Here is a 26,507-nt window from a genome sequence, read left to right on the forward strand (position 1 = left end):
AACTGTATATAAAATAGTGCGCAATACCGTAATACATTGAATTAGCAGGGCGGTGTGTTTCTGAAGCACACAGCTGTGACCTAAAAAGCAGGAAGTTGGTTAACCGTCAGCGTGTGCGCGCTTTTTCTCTTCCTCTCCCACCGCCTGCTTTATGTCATATTCAAGTTCATTCTCTTTATCTGTCTCTCTGACTCCATCCATCTGTCCGTCCAGCCCGGTCCATTCTCCATCGCCAAAAATTTATCCAAACACAGAGGAAGCCACCAGACATTAACTTCAGAACGGTTATATATGTATATTTAAAAAGGTAAGGACAGTCTGTTAATGAATTCGTATAACAGCTTAGCAGAATTTTTTTTTAAAAGCAAAGCATCTTAGTATAGTTTAATAGTTTTTTATTAGTTTGTAATTGTTATGTAAATATTAATTTAGTATACTGTTAATGTTAAATACATTTAAAAGCTTATTCACAGGTCAGTCTCTTTCAGTCTCTAGTTGGATACTTGCACATGTATAGTTTTTTTTTACTCTTCCTGCTTCTTGATTTTTACTTTAATGTAATATTTAGTAAACATTTTGTGTGTGTAATTATTGTGAACGAATATTTTTTTTAAAAAATTGTGAATGAGAGTTTCTCCTTTAATGATTGGCTGCACGCGCTCAGTGATAACACGTGTACATATGTAGTATTTCACAAGTAATATATATATATATATATATATATATATATATATATATATATATATATATATATATATATATAATATATGGGGCATTTCATTTACATACTTATTACTCTTAATATAACCCTAACCTTAATCTCAGTAGCTAATATGAAAAAAAATTTTTCAACCATAAGATACAGTTTTTGTATTGGCCAAATGCCTCACAGGGACAAAACTGTTAGATACTCCTCTCCATGTGAGGACACCTGATCTCCAGCAAGATATAACAACATGTCCACACACATCTGTTTTTAACCAACCATGATAATAGCTCATTTTATTGTATGTAATCAGATCTAGTTGATTTTCAGTGAATTTATCCAGAAGTGAACATGTTCCTTTGTTATATCTGGTCTGAATTTCCCATGAATTTTAGGGTAATTCTGGCCAGGTCTAAGTGAAAAAACAAACATATCTGCACTGTTCTATTATTCAGTATGTTGGCATATAACATGTGATACTTGAAACTAGACATTTGTAATTATATACACAGAGCTGTACTATATATTTTATACTTATAAATTCCCCATATATAGATTAAACATTATACAGGCTGTATATTAAAAAAAAAATCAATCAACTTTAGCTTTCATAGTCAAACAATTAATGTTTCCATTACATATGCAGTGCTTCCACCTTTCATCATTTTTTTTTCATATATCTATCTATCTATATATATATTAAAATAAACTATAGGCACCAATAATAAATAGGTTTAACAGTTTAAAAGAATCAGCCATGCTGTTGTAGGAACATTATAATGTTCTCAGCATGAAAGCCACATGTGCTCGGTGACTCACTCTACTATTTCCACACTGACTCATGGGTAAAGACACGGCCATATCCTGCTCTCACAACATTTAAGAACCATTCTGTCATGCAGTTTCTGATAATAAAAAAAAGAAGACATATCTCAATATCTCAGGGGTCAATATCTCACAAAATATGGGTAAGAATGAAAAGGAGGCTGATGCCTGTAAGTCTAGATTTAAGAGATACACAGCGGGGGAAATAAGTATTGAACACGTCAACATTTTTTCAGTAAATATATTTCCAATGAGGCTATTCACATGAAATTTTCACTTTGGTATTAACGCAAGAAATCCACACATATAAAGAAATCCAAACATTAAGGTCCATAAATAAAGTTTTGTGTAATAAAGCGGAATGACACAGGGAAAAAGTATTGAACATGCTATCTTTTGGGGCCTGAAAACGGCAGCTTTTGAAAACGGGTTTCAAAGTGCAAGTTTTTGAAAACGATGCCGTTATCGTCTCCGTGTAAATGTACCAAAACGAGAATTTGTGAAAACAATGTGCACAGGTATTATGTGTTCAGTCTATAGGCATGCACGTGTGTGCTTCAAAACAACACGCAAGACATTCAAAACTAGGGATGCACCGAAATGAAAATTCTTGGCCAAAGCCGAAACCGAATATAAAGAAAAACTTGGCCGAATACCGAACACGTTTTTTCGCGTTTTTTCCATTTATTTTGCCATTTTTTTCACCATTGCATAAAATAAATAGTCAAAATGTGCTTTATACTATTTTGTCTTGCTTTTCAAAGTACAATTTCAAAATATTTATTTAACACTGAACATTTTTTTTTTCATTCCAGCAGGCATAGGCTACCAACAAGGCACAATATAACTTTAAATAAATAAATTACTAAAATAAAAATATTTTTATGTGGTCATCTTTGAGCCCCCCTTGAATAGCCTATGTTAGGCCTATAACTGACTGCTGAAAGAATGTAACACTCTGTAGCCTACAACAAAAAAGTGCATTGACAAGAGTGCAAAAAATGGTTCTATTCGGTTATATACGGCTGATTATATTCAGGATATATACCGCTCGTGTCCTTGTAAACCTCGCGGAGTATTATAGTAGATATAGGATTTGTCTGCCTGCCCTTAAATAAATACGTCTTTACCTGCTTCCGTACTCTACTCCCTTACGTCTCACGACGTGACAGAAACATGCTCCGGAACAGAAACAAAACAAACGCACGTGTCCACAGCTTGTGCATGCGCGCGCCCCCTCATCGAGGTCGTGACATTCACGCGTCTCACTCTGGTTGCTAGGCTATTTGGTCGCGTCATCAAACACGTCATTGTTCGGCCCGAAAAGGCCGAATAATTTCGGTTGCCAAACATTCGGTGCATCCCTATTCAAAACTACAATGGAGGACTATAGGACTATGTTTGTGCTGCTGTTACATACCCAAAATTATTAACCCACATCTACACCGATGAAGGGTATTCAAAATCTTATAATTATCTTTGTAATTGTCTGTTTTAAAGGATATCTGTAAACTTTTATTGCTAATAAAATATAGAAAGCAGACTGACTGCCAATGTCCCACTATTTGATTTGTATTTGCCGATTTTGTTCCATTTTGGTACAATGATGGTCAATTATTAGTACTTAAAGATACACTATTGTGATTTTTTTCAGTATTTAAAAATGAACGAGCTTTGTTAACAGAATTCTGACCTGTAGCACAAGAAAAGCTAAAAGATGGGGTTGAAGACAGAAAAATCAATTTCCACAATGAATTAAATTATATTACATTAGGGACATCTCAGCATTTATTAACCAAGAAAAATAAGCCAAATCTCTGCTTGACAAGCGTGAGTTTTCACAGTTCCTTATGACAATGAATAAATTTCCAAATCAACTATTGAGATTCTAAGTAACTGGGGGGACAGAACTTTTTTTGTACTCCATGTAGATTATAAACCATTGAAATCGTTTGAGAAATGTAAATGTTATTGTGATTTTTATCCAGAAAAGCCACAGCTCCCCCATTTACTTGTATTTGTTTATAGGGCAGTCTTGCCCGGATCAATATGGCGGATATGTTGATGTGATGAACGCTTATGTGCGCAGGCGCATAGTGTTTATTTCGCCAGCTACTGGCCTAGCATGCATAATATTTAGTCCTTTTTTTAGTATAATTTTTAGTCGTTTTCACGGATCCGTGTGAATGGGGATCGTTTTCACAACATTGACATCTGTACACGAAACTTTTCAAAAATGCAAAGGAAAAACTTTTCAGTTTTTAGTACATTGTTGTCGTACGTAGATTTGACACCCCTGTTAAACAATCAATTTAACAGGGCACACCTGAGCAGCAGGAAACACCTATCAGTCTCATGTTACAATATTTTTAATCACTTGAAAAAATGGGTGGGTTTAAACAAAAGGTGCCACGTTCTAAGTTGTTTAACACATCCAGCTGTAAATATAAGGAAATGAAAGTTGAAATTCTGGTCTGTCGTCTCATATTCTACTTTTGATCTCAAACCCAAATGACATCAAAGTATAGCAGTAACAATAGAATTGGCCTTGCTGTACCAATTCTTCCAGAGGGGACTGTAAATAATCAATAATGCACTATTGTACACTAATGTACTAAATCATGTCATCTACTATACATTTTAACAAAACTGGCTAAGTTACAACTCACTGTATTCCAAGGCATATTGTAAGTGTAAATAGTTCACATGGTAGATTTTTGACCATGATTAGGGTCATGATTAAAATATGTTGTGTTTTGATTAAATCTAGGAACTTATTGGTAATTAATGTTGTGGTTTTTTTAAAAATACCTTATTTATTTCCCAGTAATTGCCCATGCTATCTGCACTTCTTTTGCTTTCATGAGACACTCGATTAGCAAAGTGGAGCATTAATCAATAGGGGGATGAGTAATGCCAACCCGACACAGAGAGCAAGGTCAGTGATGCTGTCTTGGTGTCCTAGATGGCTATGATATCATTGGGATTTGAACTCAGGATATTCCATCGGTTGGGCAAGCGCTTTTCTGTTGTGCCACTTGAGAACCTGGGTTTAATGACTGCACATGTATGGAAACATAATAGTGAATTCTTTTTTTGGGGGATTTTTCCCTGATTTTCTCACTAATTTAATCTTGGCCAATCCCCACTCACCAGTCAGGTCTCCGTCATATGACAGCTACCAATCAGAAAGGCTGAAGCTATTACGTGCTTCCTCCCTGAAGCCAGCCAGTCGCATTTTTTCAAACTGCTGCTCATGGTGAGTCACAGAGCAGCGTAACACACACGGAAGGAATTGCTATCCGCCCCCAGCCAGATGCGTGACTTCACAGACGTCCTTGATTGGCTAGTGTCTCTGTGATTTCAAGGGGAGAGAGAGAGAGAGAAATGCCATCCCTCCCACCCAGAGAGCACAGCCAGTTTTGATTTCTTGGCTGTAGTATTTTCAACTCGATAAAGTGATACACAATACAGTAGACACTTTTCTATTGTGCTACTCAGGAGCCCGAAATTGAATGGTTTTTATGTCACAGCACTGTTGTATTCTTGATTCTGATTGGTCAGAAGGTGTTGATAAATATTATATAACAGCATATTAGTTGTGTTTCAAATAACAAATTTATGTCAATGTACTTGTGCTAATAGGGTATTGTTTCTATAGTAACAGCTAATTCACATGGACTTGTATGGCAGACGTTGCACACACACACACACACATATATGTGTGTGTGTGTGTGTATATGTATATATATATATAAATAATTTTTGGAAGGAGTTTCTAGTGTCAATGCTTTCTAACAGTCAGAGGTACAGCAGTAACTAAGGTGTCAGACATGGGGAAGTTTTCAGGATAGAAATCTTTTCACTTTATGGTTCCTCTGTTACACAATGTATTATTTTGAAAGACTGTTTATAGCTGCTATAACATAAGTGATAACAGGAACAAACGTTTTTCATGGACTACATTAAATACAACAATAACTGATAAAAAGTACTATTGTACATTGTTTAATATATTTTTTTAAAAGTGAGGTTTGGCAAATTGCTGTGCTATTAGTATATACTTTGGACATTTATTGGTAATTTGAAATCACTGTTAGAACGGTGATTAAGCATTTAAAGTACAAAAATATAGATTTATCCAGTCGATGTTATGTCTACACTGAGGACTACTAACATGTTTTTTATAATACAGAGCACTGCTGATGTGGTGTGTGTATTTGTTTGTGTGTGTGGCACCCAGAATAAAAGTTTACAGAGAGAGCCACGTCTACACACTCAGTTGATCATACACCCAAACCCAACCATCCTGTGTAACTTTCATATAACCACTAATTATACACTGCGCACAAGAGCTTGTCATGAAAAGCACAAACAATATCAGTTCACTTTAAGGGCATAGTGTTACAGTCATATGATATAAAATTCTGAATTGTTGTAAGGTTGAGATCAATCACGCTCCTTAGTTATCTATTACACTGTTGTTAGTCAGTTAATAATGAATCATTTGTATTCAGAGTGTTTGAAGACCCAAGCTGTGTTTTAATACAGATGAGTTGGCAGTATTTTATTACAGGGTGTTAAATAAGGAATAATAGAGGAAAAGGGTATGCTGTTATAGGAAATTCTTGAAGGACAGGGTGGTGTGATGTGTTACTACTCTGAAGTTGCATTAAAAAAAAAAAAAAAGTCAAGCCATGTCAGACAAGCTTTGATGTGTGTCTAAAAGACACTAGTAGGGGGAAGACAGAATTTAGCGGTTTTCAAATCTAAGGTCTACTGTAAGAGAAGATCTTCATCATATAATCTGATATGGGGTGTGGCTCAATCAGCTCCCTAGGTCTTGAATCAGTATATCGTGTACACGGGTTCGGGTCACTGGAAAGGACCCTCGCTCACTACACATTGGGACGCTGATGACTCAATGTCTGGCATTATAAAACATCACCACTGACATTTATCAACAAGCAGGACCAATATCTTTGACATTCTATGTCATAAATTTGTTAGCTTTGTCACATGCGTTTCTGTCATGGTATTTCAAGCAGGATCGTAGACTAGCTAGTGGATTTCTTAAAATCATTTAACATTTTAAAGCGGTTAGATGCAAACAAACCATATATAGAATGTTAAAAATAAAGTTCAAATCACTAACGTAATAATGATTTGAGAGCTACAACAGCGATAACAAGCTACTTACATTTGTAGACGAAGTCGGCCGAGAGTTCGTCCCCAGTTTTTTTCTAGCTGAGAGGCTTCAGAAAACGTGACGCCATTTCCAGTAAGGGAACATAGTCAGCATTGATTCTCCCTGGTTTTTGTGGTGCATTGTGGGATTTTTTAGGGAGCACATATTGCAATGTACTGAAGGATTTTGCGATTGAGATGGCCTTTAAAATGGCCAACTCCCTTATCAATGTCCTGACTACTAAACTAGGGAGCTGGTTGAGACGCACCCATGGAGAACACATTATCACACAGTCTGTTCTAAAATTCAAATTCCAATTGCTTTCATGTGATTTCAATATCCATAACAGTCTAATGAGGAATGACTGTAAGCTAACGAGCTGGTCACATGATCACATCAAAATTATATTTCGCATATTAGCAGTTACTATGAGCAGCACGAACCCATGTTTATTATACCCAACAAATTCAACGGTTGTTTGTACTTTATAATGAATAGTTTAAGAGATCAGATCTCATACAGAAAGCAATCTGCAGTTTTGTTTTAAAAATGAAAAATACATTTGACCTAGAATATATTAAAAGGGATAATTCGATAAAAAAACAAAAAAAAGGTAACAGATTTTCTAGTGGTTAAAGTTTGGTGTGTGTTTACTGTACTTCACTGTACACCTGGTAACCTTAGCACATGGTAACCTTCAAAAAGTCTGAGCTCTTAATCTCATTACAAATGCTACACAACCAACAGGATGAAAACACACACACACACACACACACACACACACACACACACACACACACACATGGATACATACAACAAAACACACACAGACACCTACCAGTATCAGGTAGTCTCATATCATTTCATTCTTTCTTTCTGTCATTCACAGACAAAAACACTTACATGTGCACACATGCTTTATGGAAATCCTTTGTTTAAGTGTCTAGTAACACACACACACACACACACACACACACACACACACACACACCTTCTACATATGCTTGGGTTAATCCCACTTATTCCACTGCGTTTGTGTAAAGACAGATATGAGGTGAAAAACTAGACTGCTGTATAGAGTGTGTGACAGATGGCACAGCAACCTATACCATCCAGAAGATCCAAATTTAAACTCTTGAAACACAGAAGCAAAAGAAGGAAAGAAAGGAAGTTCAGGAGTGTAGCTCTCAGCTGCGAGTTATTCTTTCGGTTTGCATGAATCAGTTCTTCCTGGCAGGAGCGCTAGTGAGTGGTAGAGCAAGCGTCAATAGTGACAGAGTCTTGCATCAGACACGAGCCACGCGCCCTCAAGACGGACCTGCTGCTACAGTTTCCCATCGCATAGTGTGGTTAGTTGATATTTTCTTGTTTCTACATTTTATTTTAAGACCAGATTTGAAAAAGGAAGAAGCACTTAGTGCTAATCCTGGTGTTAAAAATGCTATATATATTATATATATATACAGAGTATAGTTTTTGGCAGAGCAAGGATTAATTTGCTTTGTTGAATTGCTCTTTAAATAAGAGACTACAGTATGTTCCTCATTTGAGCTAATAATTGATCAAACTGTTGGATGGAACAACGTAATTTCATATGCTCTTTAAAGGACTGGTTTAAGCTTCTTATCTCCTTTGTTTACATTCAAGTTCATGGAAAAATGACTGAAGGTTGGAATTTGATAAGGCATGTTTTCTCTTTTTGTTTATATTCATAATTTTCCATAATAGGAACTAATGTGTGTTACTGTTTGTGGAAACAAATTATATCAGAGTTTCACTGATATCTTTATTATGGTGTTTAAGCAGTCAGAAACATCTCCTTCTTTGGCGTTTCAGTGAAATTATAGAAGGGATTCAGTGTGACGCTCCAAAGCCCTGAGTCATACACTGTAAACAGAAAGGAATGAATGAGGGACTAAGAGGAATGTTCTCCAAAAAGCTGATTAATTCTGTCTGGGACTTTAAAATTTCCTGAGCCACAAGCTTACAGTCGTTCTCTGTCTCACAAATACTTGACGTGATGATGCTGAACACATGAACCGAGTCATTTCCAGCATGCCAGTTGCTACATCTTGATGTTTACCTGTGGAAGGCAACACTTGCTTTTACACACCAAGATACACACTCAACATCTACACAGTCATTCTCAGCCCAGTGTCTAATGTAAAGAAGGTGGAGCGTATTTGACGTCCACCTACCACACATTTGCATTACCGGTAGTTCTTTAGGAGTCTATTCCTTCTTATTGTTTACAAACAAGGTGTAACGGTTTATTCAGACTGTATCATGTGTCAGAAATCAAACAATCTTTTTTTCATCGAAACAGAACTATACATTACAGAACTATACGGCACTGTGCTTAACTAGCTTTTAGTTACAATAGGTTCAAGCAAAAGGACTGAGAAGAAAACAAAGCAGTATGTATGCAAATCTCATGCACACACGCGATTAGTTTATACTAAAATTTATAAAACATGCATTATTTTTTGACATCAAATGCTCACACTAATAAAACCTTAATTTTGGGTACAGTCTTTGGTTTTAATAGGTTTCCTTTTTCCCACCCCCCATTTAGCACCGATTCACTGTTCATCTAGTCCTAACAATGTACAAATCCCAGGCCCCTTGTCACTATGCATTAAGGATATTACATGTTTTTGTGAATGAGCACAAAGCTTGTACTCCAGTCTGGATGTTGAGCTCTACATGTTTTTTCAGTGTGTTCTGAGAACACTATATGTTTGTTCTGTAAACTATAACACTTGTATTAAATGTTTGTTTTTGCATGTTTTCCAGAGATCATTTTCTGAATTTGTCCTTAGAGGAGCGTGTGAACAACCAAAGCATCTCTGTTCTTTCACTACAACATGGAGCTTGACAAGATGGTGAATGGCCACTGTGAGAAAAGGAGCGAGGAGGATGGGTATGCTTAAAGCTCTCAGAACAAAACATGACGCTCTACAGTTGTATTTCACTCCCAAATAACATTACAAAGATGAGTCAGCATTATAAAGATATTCAAATGGTCACGGACTATGTAACGCTACACGAACACTACTAGAGTAAGTTGCAAAGACTATTTCATGAGTCGACAGTTAAAAAATGTTTAAGGATTTTAGATACATAGAACACATTTTATCGCAACACTTTCACCTCACATCTAACTTCACTGCAAAACATCCCTGAATTATGAAAAAAGCTATTTTTGTGAAGAAAAATAGAATCCAAAACCTGAAAATAAAAAACATATACCCCATGCAAGACTTGCACACAAATTAAGCCAGCCCAAGCATGACTGTGCACTTGATATAAATAGGCAGTTGACGAATGAGTTTCACCTGAGGCTAATTAGTAAACAGCAACCTTGTATTTTGGTCATTCTGCCCCTGGTGGACAGGTATAGCATTACACTGAGCAGGTATGACACAGCTAAAACTTTACTGCTGCTGCTCACAAGGCAAAGGTTTGTATTACATAAATTAATCCCAAAGATGATCTTGAAATGAAGTTAATCTGTTTTCTTATATGAAACATTAGCTTTGATTGGTATTGACATTCAAATGTGTGTAGTCTAACCCACAAAAGACATCTAAGCAACTTATAGCACTTTTTAAAGGAGCAGTCTGTTATTTTATACCCCTCTACTGAAAGAAAACCTACTAACAGACGTAATCATCAGACGATACACTGACAAGATTTCACCTAGTAGTTCAGTAGTTTTTTTTAAAAAGATACAATGCCAGTCCTTTTTTTTTTTAACTCGTCATCTTAACATTTTAAATGTCAAGAAATGGGTTCAGATTGAATCTTCTGGAATCTTCTGGAGTTATAAAATCTAAGTAAGATGGAGGAATAAGTGAAATGAATTATTGGAAAAGGATACTACAGTTCTAGAAACACTTTGAAATTGTACAAGAGCCACAAAGTTGTTTTAATGATTTTTCTTACATATTAAATGAAAGCATTATCTTCATTACCTGTATTTGAAAATTTTTAAGCAACCAGGAAAATATAAGAAGTAATACTCAGTGACATTATATTGTGTTAGTTCAAGTTAAAACATACAACTTGGGTCTAATTGTTAAAAGTAAGCTAAGCTAACTTAGAACATAGCTATCTTGTAAATTTAGCATATACGGATAGATAAGTTAGCTTATCTAAAGCACTTTACTGACTAACATTAAAAATGATAATTGAGCAAGTAATCTGTATTTACAGATTACACAATTTGTATTTACAAAATTTGTGTGAATGTGTGTTTTGTGTGTACACATGATCTTGTTTGCTTTCACTGTTTTTGTTGAAGCAGTTTCAGATTAGGGTGACCTGAACAAATCCATGATAAAATGTGAAACAGAGCCTAATAAAACATATTACATTAGAAAGTACACATTACCAATAAAACCAATTATGTGTCTCTCAGAGAGATATACTAATTGAGATTGACGATATAGACATAATATAGACAAAAGTAGATAATTTCTTTCATTTTAATATTTATACCTCTCTCTTAGCCAAAACTCCCACACATATCATGTTTCCGATAAAATCTACTACTGTGTCTACAGTTTCAATTTCTTATAAGACAAACCAGATAAAGCATGTAATGTTATGTGTAATTTAAAATGCTTATTAATGTATCATCAAGATTGGAAGAACAGATACAGCCTCAATGTTCTCTAATAAACTTTAGCGTAATTATGAACTAAATTAGTCCACTCTGACTGAAGAATTTATAGCTAGTCTTAACTAGTTGGGAAGATGCTTTAGCTTGCTAGTTAATGTTAATGACTTGATCACTGCTGATATTGGTGGCATTGGGCATTAAGAGGACATGACTGGCAAATACCCATAAAAGCGCAGCTGTATTGGCACTGTCATCCCTACGATGAAACATGGTGGTGGCAGCATCATGCTATGGGGTGCTTCTCAGTGGTGGGAATGGGGAGATTGGTCAGAGTTGAGGGAAGGATGGATGTAGCCAAAATACAGAGAACCTTTGTAGAAGACCTGCTCTAGAGTGCATACAACCTCAGAGTGGGGTGAAGGTTCACCTTTCAATACAACAACAAGATGAATCCTACAGCCAAGACAATTCTGGAGTGGCTGAAGGTGAGTGGCCCAGCTAAAGCCCAGGTTTGATCTCCATAAAAGGTCTGTGGAGAGGCCTGAAGATCACAAACGCAGTTCAAAAGACGCTCCCCATCCAATCCGATTGAGCTTGAGAGGATCTGCCACAGTGGGAGAAACTGCCCAAATCCTAAATTTCAGTTTCAGCTTTTTTAAAGTTAATTTGCGAATACTTTCCCAAGCCACTGTACATTATCTGAACAAATTCTGTGTAGTGGTAAATACTTGTGCAGTAGGAGTATGGCATGAAATAATGGGTGGCAGAATGTAGCTGTAGTGCAATAAAATGTGGAAGGAAACATGACTTGCTAGAAAAAAATAAACTTCTGACTAATTTAATCTGCACTTCCCTTCTTTTTTCTGAGCATTGAAAAAGCATGTGCATGTGTTTTTTTGTTTGATTCCTAGGTTTGATCATCTGGAGAACATGGCTGAGAGAGAAGAGTTCCTACCTAAGAAGACTAATGATAAGAAAGAAACTGAGTTTACAGATGTAAGTATTATCCTGTGCAGACAAATTCTCACATAATCTCTCACATTTGTTATACACATTTAGCTAGAGCATTTTATGATTTCTGACCCTTGGCTACAGTGATATAGGAGACATGTGAAAACTACACTTTTGTTATCTCACCTAAAACAGCGGTCAGACCTAAAATTGCCCACACAAGCCTATTCAGTAAAGGGGAAAGGACACAGGATATGAAAGACACATTTGCAGTTACTTTTGCTTTATTTAGGTGAACTTTGACCAACCTTAGCATTGTGAGCCAACAGAAAACAAAAGGGTATTATGTGTGTTTCTACTTGATGAACAGGTTATTCAGTGAAGCGCAGGGTTAAATGTGCTGTGAATCACCATTTTCTTTCAGTATATATTGTATAGGGTCTACTATATATACTATAACTTTTCTTTTTTTTTCATGTATGGAGCTCAGTTATGCAATTATGCAGTTATGTTAATTTTGTAACAGTTGTGTGAAGTAAGTTTGTACACTCAACTGATTACTTATAAATACAAACATTTCTGAAAATATCTAATCAGAAATATCAAATAGCCTATTTGTAGCTTATTTAAGTTTATATTTACAGATTGCACAGCACATCTAGTAGTGTTATGTGTGCTTAATGGAATTGTACTTGGATAAGTTCAATGCAGCAGGTTTGAATTGAAGTGGTTTAACAGTAATGATACTTTCCATAGCAGGACATTAATATTTCTTATGTCTCAAATTTCATGCTAAGCCTTTCTTTAAATGTGTTGTGAAAATTAATCAGTCCGTACAGGATATCATAAAGTTTTTTTTTGTGATTGTTGAAAAATGTTTGATTTTGCTGCGGCTGTTTTTTTTTTGTGGAAAACTACTTAGCGAAATTGCCATTTCACACTGTCTTTCGAAGTGATCTTTGTTGGTAAATAAGACCTTTTAGCTGTGCTCATGTTTGAGGCACGTGAATCGAAGAGGGTTTTGACTGAAAATCACATGACGTGTGTCGACCCAAATCTGCAGAAAATCTTGAAAATTCTAGAAAAATTGCAAGCTCCTGTAAATATTATGGTTTGCTTGACTTTGCGTTGATTTCTACAATCGTGGAAATCCTGGAAGGACTGATTAATGTAAACTGTCAGGGGAAAAATGTTTACATAGTTTACAAATTACTATGTAATTTATTCATTTTTGCTGTGGGATGCATTTATTCCTAAATGAAAAGGGGTCTAATACAGATACACAGGACCATTTCCATTTATAATGAGACTTTATGGACTGTGATTAGTGTGATTGTAGGAATGATGTGCTTTAATGCACCTTGTGATTTTGTGATGTCATTTTAAAAATTGAATAAACTGAATATGAACCTTGTCAGGGTATTAATAAATTCTATGTTTTTGTTTGTTTGTTTGTTTACAGTTTGTGGGGAAGACGTCATTTGGGATGTCCATCTTCAATCTCAGTAATGCCATCATGGGCAGTGGCATTCTGGGTCTAGCATATGCCATGTCCAACACTGGCATCATCCTCTTTCTGTGAGTCACAGTGCCATTTACAGTGTGTGTGTGCGTGGAACATTCTTATCTAATTGTAATTAATAGTCATTGCTCAGAATACACAAATGTGTAAAGGCTTGAATAGTGACTGGAACCGCTCCTGTATATTGTTTAGTTTGTCCAAATTCTACATCAGAAAGCAAAAACATTTCTATTCCCAGTGCAGTAAAAGAATGTCAGTGTCTGGAGTTGGGGTGCTTCTATATTTAGCTCAGTTAAGTGTTCCCATGCCATCAAATTTGAGTCGCAGTTAAGTAAAGGTTGGATATAAGTGTGTGTGTGTGTGTGTGTGTGTGAGAGAGAGAAAGCGAAAGGAGGGAGGGAGAATTATGTGGGTTCTCTCTTTGAAACAGTATCCGCCTTACACGTATTTAGATCAAACGTGTGTGTGACGTGTCGTTCCACATACTCTAGTTACAAGATTTACAAGACTTCTTTTTAAAGGAGAATGCCATTAAAAAGAACCTTTTGGGGAGAAAAGAAAGAAAGAAGCATTTCTATATTGTGGTTTAACAGTTTGTGAGCATTTGCGAATATTTCAGTACTGAAGTTCCATAAGATCACAGCAAAGCATTAGGCAACAACAAAATTAACAATACAGTATGTACACTTGCAATACGTTAACATTCATTTTCATATTAGTGGCTATGAGCTGCTAGCAGACAGCAGTGTAATCCAGAGCCGAGTGCTACTCAGGAAACAGCTCAGCTTCAGATGATGCCTAATGCTGCTAATGAGATTACAGGGCAGATTTATGCCTCACATTGTCGGTACATTTGTAACTGAGAAACTATAATGCCAGATGGATCAAATTCAAAAAAGCACCATGGCTGCTTGAACTCTGGATGTTGACAAACTAGTTTCTCTCATTTGTTGTTGCAGAATTCTAATCATCCTCATTGCTATTTTGTCTGCGTACTCCATCCACCTGCTGCTGAAGAGCGCTGGAGTAGTCGGTAAGAGATCAGTCCTCAAATGAGCATTTACACCAATTACAGATTGTGTCATCATTATAATAATTATGATTTATGCCGAATATGACCAGTGATTTAAAACAAAGTAATAATTCTATAATATCATCATAACATCATGTAATTTGTTTCTTTGTTATTTTAGGGATTCGTGCATATGAACAATTGGGTTACCGTGCATTTGGATCAGCAGGCAAAATCTTAGCTGCCTGCGTTATAACCGTTCATAACATCGGAGGTGAGATTGAAGAGATTAAAAATATTTGGAATTGACAACCTACTTTAGTAGCGATGCATATGTACTGTAGTGATGCCTTTACTCATTTCACATGATGGGGCTTTCTTGTTCTTTCTCTTTGTTGCGCTACAGCCATGTCCAGCTACCTCTTTATTGTGAAGATGGAGTTGCCAGCTGTTATAAAAGGCCTGTTGGACAAAGAGACAAACTCGTAAGAAGTTTTCTTTCTTCCTTTTATTATTCACATCATTACCATGACATAAACAGTGGTATGTTTAGCCTATATAATATTTAAGGCTCCCTTCACATCTGGTACTGTTTGCCGAGTGTGAATTGATACATTTGGTTCTTAGATGTTTGGTTTTGTTTCACACTACTTATAAGTAAATGAACCAAAAAGCAATAAAAAAAACATTGGCTGACGTGTGCATAGATCACAAAAATCAATATGAAGTACAAAGAACGCGCAAAATAAATGATTAGATTATTATTATATAAATAGCCAGATTAAAACATTACTGTTTAATGACTGTAACGCAGTCATTGTTTATTTTATTTTCTTGTTTGTCAGTCCAAATATCTTGAACACGTGGCATATCTGCGGCACTACAGCTCTGTCCTTCGGCTCAGTTTGCGCCTTATGGGTCGGTTTAACAGCTCACATGTACAAAAAAATTACTGCTCACAACTCATGACACATGGCATGTTTAATTCCTGCAGTTGAATTGATTCAGGAGCAAATCACATTCTCACTAAAGCCCCACCCACACGTATACAGATATTTTGAAAACGTCGCATTTATCGCTTCAAACAGCTTGTTTGAAAATATAGCCACGCATCAAGACAAAAATGTGAAAATGCTTACATGAATAGGCCAGTCCACTGATAGTATGTCTTAAATTGTTTTATACCACAGCGACGCTGAACGCTTGAATCTGATTGGTCAGAAAGTGGGCATTATTTTGTATAACAGCACTGGGTAGTTCCGGCTGTAACATGAACGACTGGTTAATATTAACGCGCCCGTTCTAATGCGGTATTGTTTCTGTAGTAACAGCTCATACACAGGGACTCATACGGCAGACTAATAATAAATAGGTTTAAAAACTAAGTATTTTAACAAAGTATTTATTATTATCGTTGATGTGGTGAAGCTTTTTGTTTAGATACATTTATTTAACATTTATGGAAGGAGTCTTAGTTGCAAGCGCTCTCAGTCTTGGTTATGCTTTCTGTTTTTTTCCATTTTCTTGCTGAAAGGACAGGCTGCACTTTTTGTGTGAGTGTGTGTGAGAGAGAGAGAAGCTGGTGAGGGAATAACTGTATATTGCAGCTATAACATACGTAAGAACCGGAGCTAACTTGTGTCTCAGATGTTAAACAACTTTAAATCTAACTACACACTGTTAAAAATGCGTGACGTGTTCTTCATTAAGGTATAAGCGAAGTAACACACTCCAGACTGTGCTGTTATACAAAAATAATATACTTCCCGGGGTAGCTTTGCATGCGCATCGTGCTGCATCACACAAGGTGTGCATTATTTTCATATAACAGAAAAATATGGTCTGTCTTGTGTTCCTCCTAACATGCCATACATTTCAACAATAACAGTGCTAAAAAAAATGCAGAAAAACACCAACATGGCAAAGGTCAATTTCAAATACAATAAAAAGACAAGAAAGGGTTCACATGTGTGGTTGTGTTCAGATGGACACACCGCAGTGCGATTTCTGTGTTCTCTCCTGCCTAAATAAACCACACCAAGGGATAAAAAGCACCAGGGATTGATTTACTGCACAGTAATGCGCAGTCAACCAAAGGTTTCATGTTTCACAACATGTAGTAGTGTATGATGGTCAACAAAATGTTTCATGATATAATAAATGGATTCTTGTGAATTTGGATATCTAGTTCTCAAAATAATGTGCGTGCTTGCTTTGTTTTGTTTTTCTCTTCTCAACCACCATCCTGTCCTGTGTGTCCTATTAGAGAGTGGTATGTGAATGGAGGCTATCTCATCATCATCGTCAGTATCAGTATAATCTTACCGCTTGCCCTCATGCGTCATCTTGGTACGTCCACCACCCTTTTTCCCTCTTACTCATTTTTTCTCCCCATCATCATATTTCATAGTCATTCACACTTACAGAGACACAGAGTGTTTGAAATCCTTCGTCTTACAGAAGGATTGCCATAATGAACTATTAATGTTGGTTGTTGGTAATTTGCATATTTACATCATGCTGTAATATATCACTTTCAGGGTATCTTGGCTACACCAGTGGTTTCTCACTCACGTGCATGATTTTCTTCCTCATATCTGTGAGTCAAGTTCATTTATCCATTCATCTCTCCTCTCTTCCTGCACCACAGTCTAATAAATAACTAGTCTGAATATGTTTTATTTAAAGTGCCTTTTATGCAATTACTTATAAATAAATATCTTCTTTCATGGTCCAATAGGTCATCTATAAGAAGTTTGTGACTCTGTGTTCATTGGAATCCTTCAACATCAGCACCAACACCACTGATATGCCTCCTCTTACCACTACACACACCCCTACTAATTACACACACAGCAACACCTGTGAGGCGAAACTGATCACTCTCACGCCGCAGGTAACTGCTGCTTTCTGTCGCATGTACAATAATGAAAGAGGAATTCAACATTAAGTCCCCAAGTTTTTATATTTCAAAATTCATAATGTAGGCCATAACAACAATCAAAGATCAAGACACATAAATATTATACTTGTATTGTTGCACCCTGAATCAAAACTGATTCAAATGTCTAGGAGGTGCCTAGAGATTCCTACATCCAGTAGTATTGGTAGTCATAATGGAAGTAGTAGTCATTGTAGCCGTAGCGGTAGTAATAGTGCAAGTAGTAGTCTTAATAGTAGTGGTGGAAGTTGCAGTTGTAGTAGTAGAAATAGTAGTAGTATGAGTGGTTGTTGTTGTAGTAGTAATGGTAGTAGTAGACGCAGTAGTATTCATGGTGTTAGTAGTGGTAATAGTAGTAGTGGCTGTTATTGTGGTAGTGGCAATAGTAGTACTGTAATAGTAGTGGCAGTAGTAGTCATAGTAGTAATGGTAGTAGTAGTATATTTCATAGTAATAGTCATGGTTGTAGAAGTGTAGTAGAAGTAGTGGTTGAAGTAGTAGCAGTGGTTGTAGTAGTGGTTGTTTCATGGTACTGGCAGTAGTATTAATGGTGGTAGTAGTAGTGGTTGTAGTTGTGGCATTGGAAGTAGTAGTCATGGTAAATTACCATTTAGTAATGGTAAAAGTGGTTGTTGCCATAGTAGTGGTTGTAGATGTAGTAGTAGTGGTTGTAGTTGTGGTAGTAGTAGTATAAGTCATAGTAGTAATCATGGTTGTAGAAGTGTAGCAGAATTAGTAGTTGAAGTAGTGGTTGTGGTTGTTTTCATGGTAGTGGAAGTAGTAGTAATGGTCGTAGTAGTAGTACTAGTAGTGGTATTGGAAGTAATAGTCATAGTAGTAATGGTAGAAGTGGTTGTAGTTGTCGTTTTTGCTGTAGTAGTGGTTGTTGGGGTAATGGCAGAGGTAGTCATAGTATTAATGGTAGTGGATAGTGGATATTACCGATACCGATAACTAAGTTGGAAATTACCGATAACCGATTAATCAACTGACATATTGAAACTGATACTTAATATTGATACCGAATGAAAACATAACACTCGAATTAAAATATTGCTGAACTTTTTTGCAGAAATAATCAGTACTGACTGTACCATAAAAATGTACAATACTTTTTAAAATATATAAATATTAATATATAGTACTGTGCAAAAGTTTTAGGCACTTGCAAAGAAATGCTGTTGAACAAAGATGCCTTCAGAAATAATGAAATTAAATGTTTCTATATTGAAAAAAAAACTACAAAGAGCAGTAAACAGTAATAAATGAAACAAAGTCAGTATTTGGTCTGATGACCCTTTGCATTAAAATAAATAATAATTGTAGTCTCAGGTACAGTTTGTGCAGTTTTATAAGGAAATTAGTTGCTTTGTTTCATCGAGCATCTTGCAGAACCAGTCAGGGTTCTTCTGGAGACTTTGACTGTCAAACCTGCTTCTTATTTTTGCAGCAAAACCCAGCAGCTTTCATTGTGTTTTTTTGTCTGAAAAGTGTCTCTTAAGTAATATACTGCTTTCTTTAATGACATACAAACATTTTTCTGTAACATTTAATTAAGTGCCGGAAAACTAATGTTTGGGAAGCTAAAATGTTTTTGTACTGATTCGATAATGTAGAAGTCATAAAATAAAAAAAATCTATAACAAATTTGTACAAAAAAAATAGAGTGCCTAAGACTTTTGCACAGTACTGTATATTAACTATAAATAAATATTAAAGCAAATAAAAGATATATTTCCAAACTGAACTAAAATGTTGACATCCAAAAAAAAACCAACACTTTGTCAGTGTCCATGACATTGCCTCTAGAGGTCGCTCTCATGCTGTATAATGAATGCGGACCCTTTTTTTTGCTGATAACCAATAGTTCCAGCAATGGGTTATCGGTGCCAATTAATTCAATAAACCAATCAATTGGTTGACCGCTAATTAATGGTAGTAGTAGTAGTAGTAGTAGTAGTTTTAGTCATGGTAGCAGTAGTAGGAGTAGTGGTAGTAGTCATGGTAGTAGTAGTAGTAGTAGTAGTTATAGTCGTGGTAGCTGTAGTAGTAATAGTTGTAGTAGTAGGAGTAGTGGTAGTAGTCATGGTAATGGTAGTAGTAATAGTTGTGGTAGCAGTAATAGTAGTAGTAGTAGTTATAGTCTTGGTAGCAGTAATAATAGTAATAGTAGTAATAGTTGTGGTAGCAGTAATAGTAGTAGTAGTAGTAATAGTTGTGGTAGCAGTAATAGTAGTAGTAGTAGTTATAGTCATGGTAGCAGTAATAGTAGTAATAGTAGTAGTAGTAGTAGTTATAGTCTTGGTAGCAGTAATAATAGTAATAGTAGTAATAGTTGTGGTAGCAGTAATAGTAGCAATAGTAATAGTAGTAGTAGTAGTTATAGTCGTGGTAGCAGTAATAGTCGTGGTAGCAGTAACAGTAGTAGTAGTAATAGTTGTGGTAGCAGTAATAGTAATAATAGTAGTAGTAGTTATATTCGTGGTAGCAGTAATAGTAGTAGTAGTAGTAGTAGTAATAGTCGTGGTAGCAGTAATAGTAGTACTGGTAATAGTAGTAGTAGTAATAGTTGTGGTAGCAGTAGTAGTAGTAGTAGTAGTTATAGTCGTGGTAGCAGTAATAGTAGTAGTAGTTATAATTGTAGCAGTGTTTGTAATGGTAGTACAGTAGTTGTTGAAGCTGATGAGCTGTTTACATTGTGTTATGTAGGCTGCGTATACCATTCCTATCCTGGCTTTTGCTTTTGTGTGTCACCCTGAAGTGCTGCCCATCTACACAGAACTGAAAAAGTAAGTCTTTAATTATACACACACTAACTACTTAACAGTTCACCTAAGACATGCATTTAATAACGCTTTACATTAAGGTTCTCTTGCCTAGCCTTATTTAATGCCTTACTTAACATTAGCAAGTGTTAAACCTAATATTAATAATCCATAAATAATGATAACAAAGCAAGTTACAATGTGTATTAACTGCCCTTTGTTTAAATGTTAATGAAATATACCTGCACTGAATCTTTTTACAATCCATGACTAAACACAAGTCCACAAAATGAGCTAAAGATAAATTACAGCATATTGCAAAGTGCTAATACGTTACTGAACTCTGGTCTCCAGATGTAAATATTGAAAGTTGCTTTGGGCTCAGCTCTGAATTTTTCCAGTTAGCAAACTGGTTAGTTATGGTGTTAATTGGTCGTGTTGGTCATTGTGGGCTTCATTTTATTTATGAATGGTATGAACATTAATGAATTGCCTGGCATGTTCTTGTTAAATGAAGTGTTAAATAATGTCACTTAAGGGAACCTTAATATAGAGTGTTACCTGTTATTTATTTTAAACAGTCAAGGGATTATTTTATGTTGGTTGCTAATGAATGCCTTTGATTTTGTGTGTGTGTGTGTGTGTGTGTGCGTGTGCATATTCTGTCGTTGATCTACACTAGTCCATCTAAGAAGCGCATGCAGAATGTGGCTAACATCTCCATACTGGCCATGTTCGTCATGTACCTACTAACTGCCATCTTTGGCTACCTCACCTTCTATGGTAAGCATGTGCTAGTAGTGTAAGATTAAATGATATCCAGGGTTTATGCTTGAATATAGACACTAAATGTGCTGTATACACTCTGTGACCTTTGTGTGTGTGTGTGTGTGTGTGTGTGTGTGTGTGTGTGTGTGTGTGTAGGTGCTGTAAATGATGAACTCCTGAAGAGTTATAGCACTGATGACACACTGATGCTGTGTGTGCGCCTGGCAGTGCTGATGGCTGTCACCCTCACTGTGCCTGTCGTTCTCTTCCCGGTAAAATACACACACACACACACACACACACACACATAAACAGACACATACTCACACATTAGTTTTTCTATCATTGTGAGGACCTTCCACTGACATATTGATTTATGTAGCTAGTTAACTATGGATGCGTCCAAAATTATGTACTACCCTACTACACAGTAGTCGAAAAGCCGCACGGCAGAGGGTTAGTGTGTCCGAATTCTCAATAGGCGAGAAACAGTATTTGAGAAATACCCGGATGGCGTACTGCTTCTGGCGAGATTTTGCAGTATGCAACCGATGAACACTACGCCAGTCAAAAATTCCCATAAGAGCTCATCCGGTGTGGACAAGCTCAGAAAAAAAATCGTCTCTTTTTAAGTATTAAACCTTGGTTAAACAGGACTTTAACAATACCCGAATAAACTGTAAACTTGTTGAAGGTTTAAAGAAAACAAGAAAACAGTTGTCACAGCGTTTGAAACCTTTTTTTGTGATCTCAATCATGCATTAGCTGGCTGAGCTAACGGCAACGAGTTTACCTCAGCCTGTTAACACTGCCCACTTTACATTACTAATTCAATTCACTGATTTTTCCATTAGTGCAGTTGCTTTAACCTGGTGGTCCCTTTAAGATTTTTGTAGTTATGATGATGTCGAAGGTCACATGACAATGCCAGCATGGCGGATGTAGTATGTCCGGGATTGTAGTCATAATACACACACATACTGATTAGTATGTACTGTTTCAACAGCCGTGCAGTACGTATGCATCAAATTCAATACAGTACTTACTGTCACAGTACACGATTTCGGACGCAGACCAAGTCTTCACCTAAGCATAATCAATTGGATCTTTTTTTAGTGCTGTTAAAGCACTGGGTTTTATGCGGACATTAAAAATCTTGTCATTATGGCGAGATATGATCCTTTTTGTTTCCACAAAGTTCTAAATACTTGTACACACATGCGCCTTTTTAGTCACTAAATCTATTATAGTTCAGAATGCTTTAAAAGTGAGAGAATTCTGTCATTTCTTTTTGTTAAACAGTGTATATTGTGTTTGTGTGTGTGTGTGTGTGTTCAGATCCGTCGTGCTGTGCAGCAGCTGCTGTTCCCCGATAAACCTTTCCACTGGGCTCGCCACATCGCCATCGCTGTGGTTCTCCTCACCCTCGTGAACATACTCGTCATCTTCGTTCCCGACATCAGAGACATCTTTGGTGTCATCGGTGAGCTCCTCCAGCATTTAGAACTGTGAAACAGCTGTGTTTAAAGGCTGTTAACATAGTGAATGATTTAAAACTTGTGATAATGATAATGGTGCAGGGCTAACACAAAGTAAACCTTTTTCCTCCCAGGAGCCACATCAGCACCCAGTCTTATTTTCATACTGCCCGGAATATTCTACATCCGCATTGTACCCGAAGAACAGGAGCCACTGAAATCTCGGCCAAAGATCCAGGTAAATATACTATACTTCCATATATACTATATATACTATACTACTTAGTTCTACACAGGACAACACGGATGGAACATGAATGATGAATGTTTCTGTAGTTTATGTACGTTCTGTGTAGGTCAGATGCACACATTTTACAGAGATTATTGTTATTTTACAACAGACAAATTTGAAACTTAATTGGATTCATGCTATATGCTATAACTAGGGCTGGGCGATATATATATATATACTTGAGGACATTTCTATGATGCACTATGTGTATCACGATTAGGGCTGCAACTAACGATTTTGATAGTCAATTAATCTGTCGATTACATCTTAAATGTTTAGATTTGTTTCTATTTTTTTTGTCCTTCAGGCAGCGATGTTTGCAGCTCTGGGCTTTATCTTCATGGTGATGAGCATTACCTCCATCACCATACAGTGGGTGGCTGGGGACAGTAGTGTGCGAGGACACTAACAGACATCAGGACAGCAGTGCAGTAAGGATGCACACAGAAGCACACACACTTTCCCTCACTATCCCATCAAACATGAACCTCTAGAAACGAGCATGCTGCAGCCCACGACAAATACCACGACACATCGCTGTAAAACATGCTCTGTGAAGACTTTACATAAGACTTGTCATCTTCATATTAGAATCCCATAATCTACCACCACTATAAATACTGGACCTGATGCCTGCTGGATGGACGGACGGATGGATGGATGACAGCAGAACGGATATCATTCATTCAGGAATGATCGATTTTATTTCAGTAGCGTAACTGAGCAGAAACAACAGTGATAAATGCTGCGACAACCTTACAGTAAACTTTTGTTTTCTTAACCCATTTATGCTTGTACTGGAATTTTTGTACTGTTGTCTTTGGTCAAAAAAGAATTATTTTTTTGTGAATATTACACGTTTATTTTGTAATGACATAAAGACCAAAGACAAATACTAAAGAGCATTTTACAACAAGAAAATGAAAACTGCATGGTGTTGAAATAAAAGACAGCTCAACTGAGCTGAATTCAGAAAACAGGTTAGGCTAAAATAATATTGGGGTAGATAAAGATTAATAATGTGGGCTTTTGGGGAGAATTTTTCAAAAAGAAATATTCTACAATTTTAGAGGTGTAAAACATAAGATAATACAACATGTAAAATATTGGTTACATAGGAAATGTTCACAAAGAACTGGTGTGTTTCACATCACAGTAGAAGGTTTAAAGAGCAGTTTGTCATTATTCGAGCGAAATTATGGCAAGACATCTTCAGAGGTCATTTCTGTTAAATCTGATGAGAGTATTTATATGTTGTAAAGTGTGTAAGAGTTATTTCTAGATATTTCTATGATGTGTGTGTTTTCAGGACATCTTGATGTGCAGGAAGGCTGCAAATCTTAATGAATTAGTACAGTACATGCAGAGGGATTTAACTGACTTTACTATTAAATACGGAAACAGAAGTTACACTAATTTCTGTAAATGCAGATTCTTTACTCAGATTACTTATACAGATTACTCCTACTCTGTAAAGTGTCATTTCTGTCTTTATTTGTTATTTTACTCATTTTTACTCTAATGCATTCAATACTCATTTTCTTGTTTGAGGTCTTCTGACCTACTTTGTGATCAAAAGATTGTTAAACAAATATTCAGTTTCCTGTGTACTGTAGGTTTTACCATCAGCCAGGTAACAGAATGTTGGGTAATGCTTTTTACGTGAAGGACACTTGACCACAACATCATAATATATTTATTATGATATATATAACATTCACATGGTACAATTAAGTCAAGTCTATTATTTTTAGTTCATTCCAGACATTTCTAAAAATGGTTTATTTTCTTGTCAGCCAAAATCTGATTATAAAATGAACTGATTAGGATTATGCTCGAGCTGGATAGCATGCAGCATGTAGGAAATCCTCACACAATTCTTACCCATTATGGTCTTCACCAGAAGAAAGCCTAGGCGAGATTTAAAATAAATAAATATTACCATTTCCATATCATTTTGGTGAAATATATTTAGTTTTGTAAAAACAAAAACCCTTGCATTCAGCTCCAGTGATATCCAACGGGTTTCCTAAACCACCACACAAATGACTTCTGAGGTATTACACTCCTGTAAAAAAAAAAAAACGTGCACTTTTATTTGTCAGCTTCTGGTTATTTTGTCAACACACACTGAATCATCATGTCTTCGTACATGTTTAGTTTCTCTGTAGAACCAGTTTCTGAAGTGCTGTGTACTGTAGGTCATGTAAACAGTATTGACCCGTTCGACCAAAGTGTTGCCATATATTATAATGGCTGGACTAAAAAGATTTTATATAAGTTTTGTATAAACTTTTGTCAACATGGACAAAACTGCTGCACGAATTTGTGTAAAAATATGAAAATTAACATAAATTATTTGTTATTTGTAAATACTTTTCATGCAGGGTCTGCATTTTATATCTAAACATTTCTGGGGGAAAATTATTTAACAGATTTCTCTAAATTTCCACTTGATTGTTAAAAGTGCCTAAAGCAATGCCATTTGTGTGAATATGAATGTATATATTTACATTTAATTGTGGGGGAAAAAATCTTATGTAATTAGTTCAGTTGGCCATTGTCATGTTGTTCAATAAAGTTACAACTGGGATAAAAAAGCTTTATCTTTATTTGGACTGGACAGTTTCTCTTTTTTAAGTTTAATGATCCTCCAGTGTTAATCACATGGCTTCATTTATAAAGAGAAGGTGTACACGACTTTTCACGTAAACTGATATTTACGTTAAGAGAATGTACATTCACCATCTACTTTATAAGGAACACATGTACACCTGCACATTCATGCAGTTATCTGATCAGCCAATCATGTGGCAGCAGAGTAATGTAAAAACTCATGCAGATACAGGTCAAGAGCTTCAGTTAATGTTCACATCAAACATTAGAATGAAGGGGGGAAAAAGTGATCTCTGTGACTTAAATCCTGGCATGGTTGTTGGTGCCAGATGGGCTGATTTGAGTATTTCAGAAACTGCTGATCTCACAACAGTCTCTAGAGGGTACACAGAATGGTGCAAAAATGAAAGAAAAAAAAAAACATTGAGTGACAGTTCTGTGGGTGGAAACACGCTGTTGATAAGAGATGTCAGAGGAAAATGGCCAGATTGGTTCGAGCTGCCAGGAAGGATATAGTAACTAATATAATCAATCTTTACAAACGTTGTGAGCAGAAAAGCATCTCAGCATGCACCAAACACCAAACCTTGAGGTGTATAGACTACAACAGCAGAAGATCACATCAGGTTCCACTTCTGTCAGCCAAGAACAGGAATCTGAAGCCATCATGGGCACAGACTCAACCAAACTGGACAGTTGAAGATTAGGGAAAAAAATCACCTGGTGTTATTCCAGTCTTCACCTGTCCAATGTCTGTGAGTCTGTGCCCATGATAGCCTCAGATTCTTGTTCATGGCTGACAGGAGTCTGTTGTAG

The 26,507-nt window shown here is 36.2% G+C and overlaps 1 protein-coding gene across 2 annotated transcripts; it reads left to right on the forward strand.

Moving 5' to 3' along the window:
• Positions 1-25,675, forward strand: slc38a5a (solute carrier family 38 member 5a). Of its 2 annotated transcripts, none has more exons than XM_053625214.1 (16): positions 1-307; positions 9,516-9,642; positions 12,258-12,342; positions 13,760-13,875; positions 14,779-14,852; positions 15,013-15,105; positions 15,238-15,316; positions 17,098-17,180; positions 17,372-17,430; positions 17,572-17,727; positions 20,482-20,561; positions 21,220-21,320; positions 21,462-21,577; positions 22,644-22,788; positions 22,918-23,021; positions 23,383-25,675. In XM_053625214.1, exons 2-16 carry the CDS (start codon positions 9,587-9,589, stop codon positions 23,482-23,484), a joined length of 1,449 nt encoding a protein of 482 aa, XP_053481189.1. In that variant the 5' UTR covers positions 1-307; positions 9,516-9,586; the 3' UTR covers positions 23,485-25,675. The 2 variants fall into 2 exon arrangements, with proteins under 2 accessions (XP_053481189.1, XP_053481188.1); XM_053625213.1 differs by lacking the exon at positions 1-307 and adding an exon at positions 7,738-8,068.
• Positions 25,676-26,507: the final 832 nt, after the last annotated feature.

The sequence above is a fragment of the Ictalurus furcatus genome, chromosome 5, assembly GCF_023375685.1.
Source record: "Ictalurus furcatus strain D&B chromosome 5, Billie_1.0, whole genome shotgun sequence".
NCBI lineage: Eukaryota > Metazoa > Chordata > Actinopteri > Siluriformes > Ictaluridae > Ictalurus > Ictalurus furcatus.